The following is a 15395-nucleotide window of genomic DNA, read 5'->3' on the forward strand; positions in this document are numbered from 1 at the left end:
GTTGCGTTCCGTTGCGTTCTGCACCGAATTGCTTTATTTACGCCTGCCTGTGATCGATATTCTAGTGCATTCTAGTGCACAAATTGCAGTTAGAAAATCGAACATGGCAAAAGCGGGGGTTTCCTTTATTGGACTCACAACGGTGCAAGGTTAATGTTTTATTTTTCTCGATTCCTTCCGCTCAGCTTCTACCATGATTAGTTTAATTAATTCTTGCACAGAGCATTTTTTTTCCGATGAACAATGGCTATAATGGAATTAATATCTACAGTTGGTCCGACCAAAGGAGGAATTTGTGCTCTTCTTGTGTTGAATATTTAGCTTAGCTTTAGTGAGCCATACGTGTGCATTTTATTTATTTTATTTTCAAAAATATTTAGTCCTTGAACGATCTGTAATTAACGGATAAGACTGTATGGAAGTTTGGCAGAGTTGCTTATGTCTGTAAACGACTGGGCGTCTCCATCGATGTTGTGGTCCTTGGAAAGATTGCTTAGGATGACTAACTGCTGCTTGTCATTTGAAAATATTTTATCTTTAGATTTTAATTCAACTCTTTTAAAAAATCTTAGGCAGCAGAAATGTTTGATAGTTGCTTAATTTTGTAAACTACTGGGCGTCTCCATCGATGTTGTGGTCCTTGGAAAGATTGCTTAGGATGATAAAACGCTGCTTTTCAGCAGATAATATCTTATTATTAGATTATAATTCAGACACAAATAATTTTGATAACTGTACGTCGACTATTATTGTATTTTATTTTCGGTTGCTCGGGTTGGATGCATTACCAATGACCGGTCTCCATACGGCAGGACCGGAAGTCAAATCCCATCCAGAACATCTCCCCTTACACTGCATAAATTATCTTGCTAAGGGGTAAAAAAAAGTCTTGGAAAGTCAGAAAAGGCAGAACAACCTTTCTAGATTTTTTTAGAACATTTAGATTTTCGGATATTAATAACAACTTCTATTTGAAGGGAAACAGAAGTGAAAAACGTTTTTGTGCAATCTTCATGCTTCATGCTGGCAATATAAAGTGCATTTATTTTGTGAAAAAAAAACTACCAAACCAATATTCCACTGTAGCGCTGTAAATGATGATGTGCTAGTAGAGTGCGCTAACGCTGAAGGATTTCCCCGCTGCAGATGCATCAGCCTGGCCTATCGGTCGGAGCACACTTTTGAGCAGGCAAAGTTTGCCAAGCTCCATTAACCGTGTCGCTGACGACAGGAGCGCAGAAATCGGATAGCTAGCCGGCAGACGTGCATAAGAAAATCGATAGTTGTCAGTAGAGACATACCGTAGAAAAGCCCAATCAAACCGCCGAGCGCGACTGGAGGATGCGAATTAGTGGCAGTTTGTGTGGGCGGGTGTAGCAATTTGTTGCGAAAATAAGGCAAGAGAAAAACAAAAGGTCGCCATATGTTACTACTACACATGCAACGCTGTCCACCGCAGTAGCCGGTAGAGGGAGTTTTCGCTTCCTGGTAAGAACTTTCGTTAAGGTTCTGCGGTGGTGTTGTGTGCACCAATTATCCATACTTACTGAACAGATCCATCTCCGTCTTGGCGATGTTGCGCACGAACCGTTCGTAGGGCAGCGACAGCAGTCGCACCGTTACACGCCCTTCCTCCTCCTCGGTTTCGGCAAAGAAGCTGAATCCGATGGCACACCTGATTTACTGATACGCTTCAAATGGTAGGTAGAACAATACTTACTCCTCGGACTTGTGAATGACGAAGTACTCCGGCTCGACGCAGGACGACAGGCAGTAGCATTGCTTGCGAGCTTGTGCAATTTCTACCGAGTGTTCGGTGAGGCAGGTGAGCCCTTCGAACGAGCATGCCGGCGTGTTCTCTATGGCCATGGTAGAGCAAATAAAAGAAAAAAAAAACACATAAAATGGCGAAGCTCCGTTTGAAATATTCAGCAGTCTCTGTAATGCCTACCCGTTGTTGTCAAAGGTCGTGGCATTAAATGGTGCGTACAGTTGCAAAACTGCAGCTGAGTTTGCCAGAAACATTCGATCGAACAGGTTGAGAAGCTATAGTAGCGGTACAGCTGATATTCTGAAGCAATCGAACACATTTTCTTATTGTTAACAGGCTTCAAAAAAAAAAGTAGTCCACAATTACTCACCATCGCTCACAGTTTCCCACGGAAAGCGACAGTTTCGTCGCCAGATCGGCAGCTCTAGTACCGTGTCCTTATTTTCCATCTCGATCACCCGCACGACGATCTCCTTGCTCATGCCCCACAGCACAGTTTCACGCAAGGATCGATCAACGTACGCGTGCGGCACACTAAACTCATCGTGCAGATAAAGCTGCACGTCTTCTAGCACGCGAAATCCCAACCAACCTGGTCCCGTCGCCCGGTTGCTGACGAGCCGCGCTGGAGCTGGTGCCGATTTGCCTGCAACGTTCGCCGCATTAACACTAAAACATCGCCCAAATTCCGTATCGAGTGGACGAAACAATCGACAGCAATCGAACGGTTCCTTCTGCCAGTGGCAATCGGTAAGCAGCTCCTCGCAGGGTGCCCGATGGCGGCGTACAATTTCGGTGAAGTTACGCAACGCCGTACAGTTCACTGTGGGTGAGGCTGTGAGCGGTGCCGCCGGGTGACATTCTTCGCAGGAGTAGCAGGTACCACCGTAGAATGCAATGTCAATGATAAGGCTGTCCAGCAACGGGTCCCGATCGGCGCCGAAATGTCTGCAATGTTATGAAGAAGGCTTCAAAAATCCATTCTAAACACAGACGGGGTTTTGCATAATAGATACTGTTCCGTCAATTCTGCTACGGTTTCTCCATTAACCACCTGGCAGAGGGTGACTGCTGGAAAGGTTGTGTTCCAATGCAGGCTGGGGAAGTGATCGAGACATAATATTGCATAAAATTTTAAGAATTTTAAAGGAAACAATCATACTTACTGCGCTGTATCAACGTAGAAAGTGAGCGGATTGTGAAGATAATTACTGAGCAGGTTCCACATAGAACCATACATCATAAAGCTTAAGCCAGATATAACCATAAGCCAGTGAATTCTACAAATAATTTAAAAAAAAAGCTTATCAACACCGTCTCTGATCACTGATATGATCACTGAATTTAACCATGCCCCTCTCTCCACATCAGTTCTCAATTGGCTAGGCTTTTTCCTGGATCGACCAGGACTAGTTTCTGCCAGTGGATCCGCGTATCTGTTGATAACGCGCTGGGACGCCGAGCGTCACGAGTTTTGCTAAGGTCGAACGAATTAATGGCCGGCGGAGTGGGAAAGCTTTACTGAAACATACTCGCGAATATGAAAAGAGATCCTCGCAAAGACTTATCCTTAAAGATAACTACGCTTAACTCCTCTTTGATTTTAAAGTCAGCATCTCTAAATGTAGCAAAAAATGCTTTTTAGTTTTTGAACATTCTCTGCTCTCAAATCTTACCTTCTAAACCACCTTTCAACAGGACCAGTTTCTAACTTAACAGTTGCTGTGCGTTTCAATGACTTCCGGTGAAATGTTTGCGGTTTGCCGGGCTGTCCAAAACTATTTTTCATTTCTACTGAGAGATCACTTGTTGCTGTCGGCAGCGTCCGGGCACTACTACGAGCAGCACAAAATATTTAACAAACTTTCCCAAGGTGTTTAAGCTCCTACAACTTCTCTCTGAGTGGGATGATTTTTTGGCTATTTATACTTTAATGGAGGTGATTCGTACGGGTGTAAGTTTCAGTGGTTGGCAACAAAAGCATAATAGTTCGCTTGGTATTTTTCATCACAATTCAACACTATCGCTCATTTCCAACCAAGTATTTGCTCCTAAACGCTACTCAACGAAGAAAACAAAGGATTTTGGTGTTACGGAAAAAAACAAGACTAGCCCACCTCTGACCGCATTAGCAGTACAATAAATCACGCACGAGCCTTTCATTGAGTCGCGCCTGATAAAAAGCTTCCGATAAATGGGGAACAGCTCTTTTGGGAGGTACAATGCGTGGACACAGTTATTATTAAGTTTTTACTAATTGCTGGTAGGGTTTCCTCCTTTTTTGTAACATTCATAATTGATCTCATTCTGCTTCGCTTGATTATGTTTGAACAGGAAACGCACGAAAATTAAATAATTCAATATTAATTTGATGTAAATATTAACCGCAGCCGTTAGAGTTCGAATTTTAAAATAATCTTGCTATATCCTTCCAGCGTGAATAAATCTCTTACGCGCCTAAATGTAGGCAATCCTGTGCGTGTGCATTGTACATACGTTCGTAGTAAGCATTGATGCTCGCAGATTAATCAGATCACAAAACTACTAACGAATACAAAATGAATTTGAAGTTAATAAAGACCAATAAAAGGCATGTAATTAAGCTAACACACAAGCAAAAATAATGAGAGATTGGGAATTTAAAATTAGATGTTTTTTCACTCTGGCACAGCGTTTTATCCTGGTTGTAGTTCAAAGAATGTATCGAATTTTTTGTCGAATCATGCTTATAGTTTTTAAAATCCCTCTGTTTATTATTAAAAGAAAAAATAGGGATTTTCTTACCTTCTCTCGAGGTACTATGGAACAAGAAAAAAGAACAGGAACAATTTATGAAATACTGCCACTTTTAAATACAAAAATAAAACAATGAAAATTAAATAAAAATTAGCAGCAATTGAAAGCAAACGAAAAGCCAAAGAAATGCTATTAAACCCAGAGGCAAACATATAGAAATCGTATCAATAAAATCTGTTGCAGCATCGTTGACAACGAACCCGTTAAAGTAAAGCAAAACAACATACCACAAAAAGCAAAAAAAAAAAAAACCCCTGGTTAGCACCCGAACCTACGGCAGCACGCTGCTCTCGCGTGTATGCAACGCAGCGTTTTTTCGTGTGCAGCGCTCGTCATCATCCTAAACATGCGCACGGGCAGGACCGGATTCGGATCGAGCACTAGCCGTTGCGTGGCGTTGCGACCGGTACCTTATCGCTGACCGTGATTATTCTCGGCCGGTCTGTTTGACGAACCAGTTCGGGAGTTCTGCTCCTTTGCAACGGAACACCCGCAATCCAAAGCATCGAGGCGGCGAGCACGTGCGACTGCAATCCCGAAACAAGACGCTGAAAACCTTCACCCCTCCCCCCCTCCCCCAAACTAGTATATCGTTGGCCCTACGGTGGGTGGCGATGGTGTGAACGTGATGTTTCCATGGTGTGTGCTAGGTGATAAGCCTTTGCCCGCCTGCAATCTGTATCGGGCGTTTTGTTTTTGGTGCTCATTTGGTGAATCTTCCGAAGCCGTGCTTGTCTAATGGAGTGAAAATTTCCCCCCCTTCCCGGTTACCAGTGATCAGTGAATGTGTGTGCAACGTTAGAGTGATTTTCTTCCCGCGATCCTCGTTAGCAACCTCTCTATCAAACAATTCAGCCTACATCGTCCATCATCCGATTCAAATTAACAGTTCCGACAATACAGTTCAACAGTACATACTCTGAACGAAACGTTCTTAAAAGCTTTATCAAAACTTTGTCACCTCCAAGACTGCGCCTCCCGAAACAATGCGTTAATCCTACCGGCAGCAGCATTCAATTAGCTAGTTTTGTAATCTAATTCACACTGCAAACGGAACACATATGCAATGGGAGACTGGCGTGCTGGCCAAAAAGCGTAACACCATTCGCCTTTTAATTAAATTTTTGAGCACGTTAGTCTTGAGGCCCGTTCTAAGCAGTCTACTGCCTTCGCTCGTCAGACACTGTTTGGTCAAATTGATTCTGACACATGATGATCCTGCATCATCGAGCTCAGTTCATTTAAAATTTCCATCACAAAACGGTCAGCAACGGGCGACCAGCGTGTTGGTTGGGGGACGTTAAATCATCGAGGATTATGCTAGACCATTTAAATCAATTAGCGAGATCAAGTAAACTGTACGCAACGGGCCACCGGTTTGCCGTACTGGTGCCCGGCTGCCATGTGAGTGGGTGAGGTTTCAGTGCGAAAAAAAAAAGGAAAAAGCAAACCGTATGCAGAATAAATTTACATCTACTGTCAACTGGTGCACGGAATTATTAGTTTTTTTTATGTTTAGAAGTAACGAGCTGACGATTATCGTTGCTGAAATGTGTTTTTTCAGATTTTGCTTTGATCCGTACATACATATTGCTATCGTTTCCCTAAAGGGATTTATAATCGTTCATTATTTTACAGCAAACTTTAATGTGCGAAATATTATCCGGTAAATCGGGGAAAATTCATCCGTTGAATTCAAATTTTCTACCACAGTCTGTTTCAACATTTCATTGAATTCAATTAATGGATTTATTGTAAAATTTATGACTGTCCAGAGCTTTGGTGGTTGGAAATTTTTGACAAATTTGAATAATTAGTTGTAATTATGGGAATTTTGTGAGAAAAACTAGCAACTTTCTAGCTAGCTGCTCTAAGCTCTTTGGTAGTTTGAGTAATTAAAGCTACACTAAAAACTAGAATATATTATACTTTCTTAACATGTTTGACGTTGAAAATGAAATAAATACATGATTTTACTTGGAAAAAGTCAAATCGAAAATTTAGCAACGAAAATTTTGAAGAATGATTAGACAAATGAACGAGTTAGTAGCTCACTTTTGTCGTATTTTTCGCTCTCTTTACACCACAGGGCCCGGTGGTAGAGACGACAGCTGGACTGCTCTTCACACGGCAGAACCGTGGTTCAATTCCTATCCGGACCCGTTCCTCCTGTAGTGAAAAGACCCGACCTCACAACTGTGTGGTATATATCAGTAAGTCCTTAGTATGGGTCCAGTACCCACGAAGGAAGAATGTGCAAACTTCGCTTCGTTTATATTTTATTATTTCACAACACCTCCACAGAAATCTCCAAAATTCCTCCCAAAAACCGACAAAATTATTATTAAATAATAATAATAAAAAAGCTTTCCTCTTACTGTGGCTCTAAACCCTTTCCGGCTGCAATCTCGAGAACAGTTAGAAATTGCTTTTGCATCGAATGCTACAATCAACAAACCATCGTGAAAATAAGAAATAGGATGTTTTCCTCAACAATAATCACTGAGAAGAGAGAGAAAAAAAAAACATCACGGAAGATAACTCATACGGGCGTACGGATAAGGTTACAAACGGAATAATTTAAGTTTCCCCGGAGGTTTCATTTCCACTTTTTTCCTCCCATACCCACCAACGCCTTCAAATTGTTGCAGAAGAAATTTGATCCGCGAAACAAGTTATAGCGCGCGAGAATGTGTGAAGCATATTGCTGTGAAAAGATTGTGGTTTTCGGTTTGGCTTTTGTGAGCATGAAATAGTTTAACGCGTTTTCTTTCCCTAACCCCCCCCCCCCCCCCCCCGGCTACTTTCACCCGAAGAAACCCGGGTTTTGACAGCGAACATCATCTTTCTCGGAAATCAAGAAGACAGATGGAAATTTTTGCTTGCTTCGTTACAAATTTGGAGTAAGGGGGATTCCATCTGCCGGTAAATAAAAGCTAGTTACTAACAACTCTGTTGGATTGTTCGCCCACGACGGGCGAGGGCAAAGAAAACAAAGGTAGACCATACGCTTCATAGCGGTGCAGCAGTTGATTGTAGTATATTGTCCAGAATTTTACGCAATCATGAAAGCAATCAATATTCAAATGAATGGTACGAAACGTAAACGAAGAAATCATTCAGCTTCACCTCGCCCAAGACTGCCCATCCGATGTGACAGTTATGCCTAAGAATGCTCTGTGTGTTTGTTTTTATTATGTTCATTGAAGGGAATCACTTTTGACGCTTGATATTAGGCACGATCAGACCCAGTTGTATGAGGAATAGTTATTACGGAGCGTCTGTCATCATTCGGTTTTATTTAATGGATTTCACCTCCTGCAAGTGATATTATTTTGTTGTTGACATTTTGGCACAAGCCGAGGTCTGGTTTCAGGATCTAATCTGCTCGAGCGCTGCACGTCTTGTATGAGTTTGCTTCAAACACCAGCAATAATTAATTTACAGCCCACGTGCTAATGATGAAACGAAACGTAACGTCACTAGAATGTTTAAAACACTTCGCCTTCTAGTGACTACCAATTGCCGACACGATGACCAGTACGACCGCTGTTTGCTAACCCGTCCGCTGTCAGAATGATTGCATCAGTGCATCATCATTGTTCTTATAATTATATCGCTATCGGTTGATGAGCTCATAGTGTCAACTGCTGCCCACTAACCACCGATACCGCCAGTGCCAGTGGAGTGTAAGCTTCATGCTTCGTTCCTTAGCATTTTCATAGCCCACTGTTTACACATTCTTGAAGAGAACTGCAAACTGCATTCTTTCTTAATTTGCTAATGGAATCCGAATCAACCGTTCCTTGTTGGGACGAATCGCCATACTTAGATAAACGTAGAAAGGGAGAGAGAGAGAGGGATGTCAGTTTAATGAGCTTCATGCGATGGTGGTAGAGTTGATCTGGTGTTGACACGTTTCTGTTTATCCATTGACCCAGTGACTGGTGCTTAGTACTACTCTTCGATTTTCTATTTTGCCTTCTTCTGTAGATTATAAATTAAAAGACGAAGAAATTTCATTCTTTTTAAAGAAATAGGCCTATTTTTGGAAAAAAGGAGCATTTTTTTAGTACGATGGAGGCGCCTGGTTAATGACACAAGTGGACAGAGTAATACCTGTAACAATTAAAAACAAAATAAGAAGATGAAATTGGCACAGACTATTCTCAGACAACGTTTTTTTTTCAAATCGAAAATAAAAATAAAAATGGTAAATTGGAAAAGCTACGAAAACAAATCCTGCTGTAAAATTTATTTATGGAGGCGCCAGGTACTTCACAAAAGTGGGGGAAAAAAATAATACTGTCATGGCACATTTCATTGCACTCCACTTGCCTTACATTTAAATCAAAATCATTCGCATAATGAAATAATTTTCTTCCAGTACATATACTAGTAATAAGTATCAATTCGTGCTAATGAACTGTTGAGGAAAACTCGGAAGCATCCTAAACTAATGATGCAGAAACAGATTTCTTTCCAATTAGCTTACCACCTCTAGCACCCCAACCCGACATGGAACGACTCCGGTGAATAGAATTCTTGTTCTTAAGCTATGCGAAAGAAGACTCTTCCATGTACACTCGCCAAATGCGTTAGATCCATCCGAAGATAAAACAGTGTCTAGAAGCGCGATGATATCCTACAGCTACTACGACCAACTGAGCCAGAATTTACGAGCCGCTGACCAATGGGACATCATTTCCAATCGTACCGTCCATCGACTTCTAGCACAGCAAAGACCACCGACAATCTCACCGGCAGTGGAGTCGGGGACGGTAAAAGATGCTCAAGGATACATCAATCTGACGTTCGCCGTGAACGAGAGCTTAGGTGTCGGTTTCAATGTGAGTTTAAACGTAACGGTCGGTGAAGTTGAAACCGGCAGCCCCGGTTCCGCCGATGGTGGCAACAATGGTACGTTACCGTTCGCGATGCGTGATACGTTGTGGATCGTCGTACCGATAAGTGTCATCTACTCAACCATCTTCGTAATCGGTGTGCTTGGTAATGTCATCACCTGCATTGTTATATCGCGCAATAGGTCCATGCATACCGCTACCAATTATTACCTTTTCAGCCTAGCTATTTCGGACCTATTGCTACTGATTACAGGTTAGTATGACGCTTGCGAGTGTGACGAGCAAGAATCCAAACATTTTTGATACTGCGTTGATATAGGCGTGCCCCAGGATATCTACAGCATTTGGTACAGATTTCCCTATCCCTTCGGGAACACTGTTTGCAAGATGGCAAGCTTTGCTTCGGAATCCTTCGCCAACGCGACAGTGCTCACGATAACGGCTTTCACTGTGGAAAGGTGAGCTCAATGGGCACATGCTGTCTACTGCTCTGCGGTAGTAATATTGTTTCAAAACTATTCCCTACGGCACAGGTACGTCGCCATCTGCAAGCCTTTTCTGTCACACACGATGTCCAAACTGTCGCGCGCAGTCCGGTATGTGATAACAATTTGGTTGATAGCCTTCAGTCTAGCCATACCGCAGGTATTATTGAGCCAAATTTTAAATTTTATGGGCAAAAGAAACACACTGAATACTTAATACTTCCATTTTTTTTTCGTCCACCATTATTTAGGCCCTTTCGATGCAAATTGACACAGAGTTTCGTACGTGTACGGTGCGCCAAGAGCAAACGAAGCACGTGTTCTTCATCTCAACGGTGCTCGTTTTCGTGTGCCCTATGAGCGTGATAACAGTTCTGTACATTCTGATTTGGTTGCAGTTGCGTCGATCTAAGGTTGTCCGTAGCGGGACGATTCGAAGCTCGAGTGTGCGGTTGAAGGTATGCTTAGATATTTTATGTATTCACAATACATGGTTCTCAGTTCGAAGGTAAGTAGTAAACATCCAGTCAGAGATCAGTCAAGGAAAAAGCAGCTTCAGAATAAGCAAGAATAAGCTGAGAGTCTGCAGGAATCTCCCGAAGATGTCGGAGATAAACCTTTAGATATACACCCTCAACTTCAAGTTACAAATGACAAGCAAATTTGGAAGTAATCAGAGAGCTCAACTCGAGAGCCTGTGGTGCTGGGCTAGATGTCTCTTCATACGATGAGACATCAAAATGCAAACCAGCCCTAAGCGTTTTCGATTTTCGCTTCCCTTACAGCGCAGTATCCTCAAGCGCAGCTCCCAACGCACGGTCGTTACGCTACAGTGCGATCCAAACGATTCACCGTTACATCACTACAGTGAGAGTGTGCTCTCTAGCACCCTGCAGCATCCCAGACTCTCCGACACTCTGCCATTGCCGACGTCATCCTTTCTGCACTACGCCAAAAGCTGCCCAGCGAGCCCGGTACGGAGGCATCGTCGTTCGGAGGACGCAGCAAGAGAGTCTGCACTGTCGCTTGGCAGACCGTCGCATCCTCAGCTGCACCAGCATCACAGGCGCATGCAAAGTTTGGTACCGTCCCGTTACTGTGCGGCGGGTGGCAGCTCTTCTGTAGCGCTGCGAAGTGGCAGCAGCACGGCAAGCGTTGCTGGTAGTCATCCAGGGCTGGAACAGCAGCTGTCCGGAGCCTCCGAGGATGGGCGAATCAACTATTCGACACGTGCACAGTACAAAAGCACGCGGCATGTGGTGAAAATGTTGGGTAAGTTGGCGCCAAAGCTGCGGTGCGATTCACTTTCGTCCTGACGTTGTAGAATGATCGCCAAGCTTTAGGCCTCAATCACGCGTTCAGATAATCAAGTCTCTGCGTATTCTTATGAAGTTAGGAGAGAGTACTCGTTTTCGACGATTTTATAAGTTTTTGGAGCTGTTCTGATGTGAAGAATTCTACATTAATCCCAACCTATAATACTTTATTATGAATAGATTTATGAAAAAATTCGATCCCTCGTTAGGATCCTAAGCGCATAATGTATCCAAATGTTATTCAATAAATTATTCACATGCTAATTGCTTCATCTAAAATTCATTTGCAGCTCACCCTAGGATATAGATGTGGTGTCATTACCGTCCCATCACTAGATGCATGTGTTTTTGTTTTTGATATCCTGTAAATAAAGCTTTGTCTGCATAGGTTCGATGATATTCGAGGAGAAACAGTGTAGCAAACATTTTTTCATGGACCAAACCACTTAGCTCATGGTTTTTTCTCCCCTCTCTCCCATGTACCTTTGCAGTGGCTGTCGTTATAGCGTTCTTCCTCTGCTGGGCACCATTCCACGCGCAGCGGCTTATGGCAGTCTACGCAAACGACCACAACGAGAACGCTGACATACGGACGGCGTTCGAAATTCTGACGTGTGTGTCGGGCATACTCTACTACATCTCGACCTGCATCAACCCGGTGCTGTACAACATCATGAGCCACAAGTTTCGCGAAGCATTCAAAGTAAGTACCGAACCCTGCAACGCGCTGCTTTGGCCAGAATTCCTTAAATAGCTCCTCGAGGGTCAGACTGTGGTTAGCGTAAACTGCCCGACGGACAGAAAACTTTTCGGTAACACGGCACCAAAATAGCTGCAAAGTCCAGGAGCTTGGGTCTAGCGTCTAGGTTTGGGTTGGCCAATGCTCTGAAAGCTTGCTGTAGAAATGGCTTGGATTTACAGATAACTGATATCAAATTACAACTAAAAGAAATACGGCTGGAAAAGCTGCCATCAATCTGGTCTGGTCCAATCTCCCCACATGTTTCTGACAGATTTTTATTAACATTTCCAAACAGCTCTTACACCATTGGCTACGTAGGCCAATTATTTCTAACCAACACACTCTTGCACCAGACCACTAAATAAGCACCCATATTCTAGGAATGTATTGTGGCACTCAAATTCAAATAACTCCCACTCGTTAAAGACTGGCCCGAACAGTGTGGTTTTTGCTGTGCCGGTGCCATGTTTCACCGGACCGGATCTGCGGGAATTAGTCTTGCGAAGAAGTCCGGGCCCTAAAACCATTGACCGGTTCATCTGTGTGCTTCTGTGCGGCCAGCCGTCAAGATACAGGATTGGGCCTAGAATGGGAATATTTTGTGGATATCGATCTACCCCGCATGTCGTCGATTCCGATCACCGGATCAGGTGTTGTTACCTGGTATCAAGCCACAGTATCAGCAGCAGCAGCAGCAGCAGCAGCAGTAGTAGCAGCAGTAGTATCGAAAAGACTACACGACTAGACGGACGGAGGCCCTTCACACGGGTCCTAACCGCAACGTATCGGGTAGACATTTCCGTTATGGATGTGACGATAACGAGCGTTGGCCGTATTCCGACAGCAGACGATTTATGCTCCACCGGGCGGAAAGCAGTCGAACCGTTTGGCCAACGTGGACATAATCGGGCATCATCAACCGGTGTACGATTCCGGTCCTCGCGGTAGAATTGCCCGGGACAGACGTTTTGTTTCCTTCGCGGCTATAATAAACACATCCTGTTGCAGCAACGGTTTGACCTTTTATTCGAACCGTATCCGGGGGTGAAAGTGTGACGGCGTGACGCTTACAGTAAATGCTTTGGTGTGTATGTGTGCGTTTTTTTTTGTTACGAGTCCTTCGAGTTCAAAAGGACTCGATGGGGCTATGATTGTAAAGCTTACGCGATAGAAAATGGATGAAAGCTTTCAGGAAAAGTGGGAACGAAACTTATCGTGAGCTTTCTTCTACTGAACGCAAGGCACATGAGGGAGCTAAGCTTGCGAAAGCTTACTACTGTGGTGGAAAAGCTTTGACAACAGACAAGGCCATTGGTACCAAGTATGAGTGGGCAAGCTTTACGTTGATGTACAGCTAGAGCTTTTACTGAAATTGTTTATAGAGCGTATATAAAGCACAAAAGTTTGTTGTATCATCGAGCAGAACAATAAATGCTTTATGTGACGCTAAGTATATAATAGGAGATAGATCCTCAAAAGAAAGGAAATAAAGAAAATGAAAGGTTAACATTATTATATTTCTGTTGTTCACATAGCTTAAGCTAAACAAAAGATTGATGTAACTCGAAATGAATAAGGATAAAACATAGGAAAATTTAAAACAAACTTACATACGCACAAAATCAAATATTATACTATCTGTAAAACGTTACATAATTAATCTGCACTTTTAAATAATTGTAGTAAAAGCTTGCCATGGTGGTATAAGCTAGTGTTGTTGTATTATTAAATAAGAGAGCACCGATTTTTGTTTAAATATGTTGCGATATATTGCAAATTATTGGTCATGTCTAACGTTGAAAGCACCTTGAAAGTATTGAAAGTAAAAGTGCAAAGTTTGAACGTTATGTAGTTTTGTAAAATGGCTACGCTTACAATAAATAACAGCATAAATTTGAAGCATTAAAAAAAATGTTAAATTTGTTTAGTAAATATCGTATATTGTGAAGTATCAAAGCGACGTACAGTAGCAGAGATAATCATAACAGTGATCTCCTTGGCTTTAGTTGAGTAGTCCTCATTACACTTAAAATCACATATCAGTTGAAGAAGAATGGATCTACTAACAGGTTGGCTGATAAGTCCCCGGTCTGACACATAGAATGCGCCGCTAGTATTAAATGCATATCATTTTTATATAGCACCAACCTTCAAATGATTCGTGTCAAAATTTGACGTCTGTATGTCAATTAGTTTGTGAGACCGAGCGTATTTTGTCAAGCAACTTTTGGTTGCTTGACGAACGACAAAAGAACGAAGAAGAAAAAAGTGTTGATCCGCCAAGACAACGCACCGTGCCACAAGTCATTGAGAACGATGGCAAAAATTCATGAATTGGGCTTCGAATTGCTTCCCCACCCCCACCGTATTCTCCAGATCTGGCCCCCAGCGTCTTTTTCTTGTTCTCAGACCTCAAAAGGATGCTCGCAGGGAAAACATTTGGCTGCAATGAAAGAGGTGGTCGCCGAAACTGAAGCCTATTTTGAGGCAAAACCGAAGGAGTACTACCAAAATGGTATCAAAAAATTGGAAGGTCGTTATAATCGTTGTATCGCTCTTGAAGGGAACTATGTTGAATAATAAAAACGAATTTTGACAAAAAAAAGTGTTTTTCTTTGTTAGACCGGGGACTTATCAGCCAACCTGTTAGGTGCAAGGGCAGGCCTTCCGTGATTAGGCGGCTGATGCTTTCGAAAATTGCCGGAAAACCCTTTTTGACGATGCAGAAGTTTAGTTGGCTATAGGATGCTCCACCCCCTCCCCAGCCACCTCTTCCCCTCCTAGAATTGGGATGTTTCACAAAAAGATCCAACGGTCTGCCCGTTCGAACCCAAAATTGAGCGCTTTATCGCTGATTTTCCACGGGAATGCAGAGTTTTCGGCAATAATTTGGCAGAGCGTGGAGAGATCGGGATAAGATGATCCCGCAAAAAGATTCGCGACCCAAAGACGCAACCAACGGTTCTGTTTTTTTTTAACCAATTTTTAAAATACTTTTGCAAATTAAAATTGCTTTAAACTGTAGCGGATACGTCACACGGATCATTTAAGCTTTGCAACAAAAACCGCCACTTGCATCGCGGCATTAATATTAACTGCACTAATGATTCTCCGCGCTGCGGGATAATTACGAGGCACGTTATTGGTGTTAAATATTAATTATTCATTGCCATCAACTGCTGCTGTGCTGTGCTTTAGCTGCATAGATTGTTGGCCCACTGGCAAGTTTTTGGGGGAATTCCCCCAGCCTCGATCGCAAGGTACATCCCCTGCCAAACGCGAATATTTCATCTGCTGTCAAACGACTTTTCGCCGCATAGATCAACAAACAGCTCGCCGTTGCTGTAAAAAAAAGGTGGTATAAAGTGAAATCGCTGTTTAACCGCATGGTTTACACTAGCTTACACTTCTTTTTTTGTA

At 42.8% G+C, this 15395-nt stretch overlaps 2 protein-coding genes across 2 annotated transcripts; one reads left to right on the forward strand and one right to left on the reverse strand.

The window, feature by feature from the left end:
- Positions 1-1533: 1533 nt before the first annotated feature.
- On the reverse strand, positions 1534-3011 carry LOC126562675 (sodium channel protein Nach-like). The gene is made up of 6 exons (XM_050219241.1): positions 2938-3011; positions 2788-2868; positions 2142-2719; positions 1952-2071; positions 1721-1859; positions 1534-1657 (listed from the first exon to the last, which is right to left on the reverse strand). The coding sequence occupies exons 1-6, from the start codon at positions 3009-3011 to the stop codon at positions 1534-1536; spliced, it is 1116 nt and encodes a 371-aa protein (XP_050075198.1).
- A 6193-nt stretch (positions 3012-9204) lies between these two features.
- LOC126557183 (pyrokinin-1 receptor-like) lies at positions 9205-12385 on the forward strand. The gene is made up of 7 exons (XM_050212870.1): positions 9205-9685; positions 9752-9890; positions 9966-10077; positions 10169-10375; positions 10703-11189; positions 11725-11936; positions 12356-12385. The coding sequence occupies exons 1-7, from the start codon at positions 9205-9207 to the stop codon at positions 12383-12385; spliced, it is 1668 nt and encodes a 555-aa protein (XP_050068827.1).
- Positions 12386-15395: the final 3010 nt, after the last annotated feature.

Source organism: Anopheles maculipalpis, chromosome X (assembly GCF_943734695.1).
Source record: "Anopheles maculipalpis chromosome X, idAnoMacuDA_375_x, whole genome shotgun sequence".
NCBI lineage: Eukaryota > Metazoa > Arthropoda > Insecta > Diptera > Culicidae > Anopheles > Anopheles maculipalpis.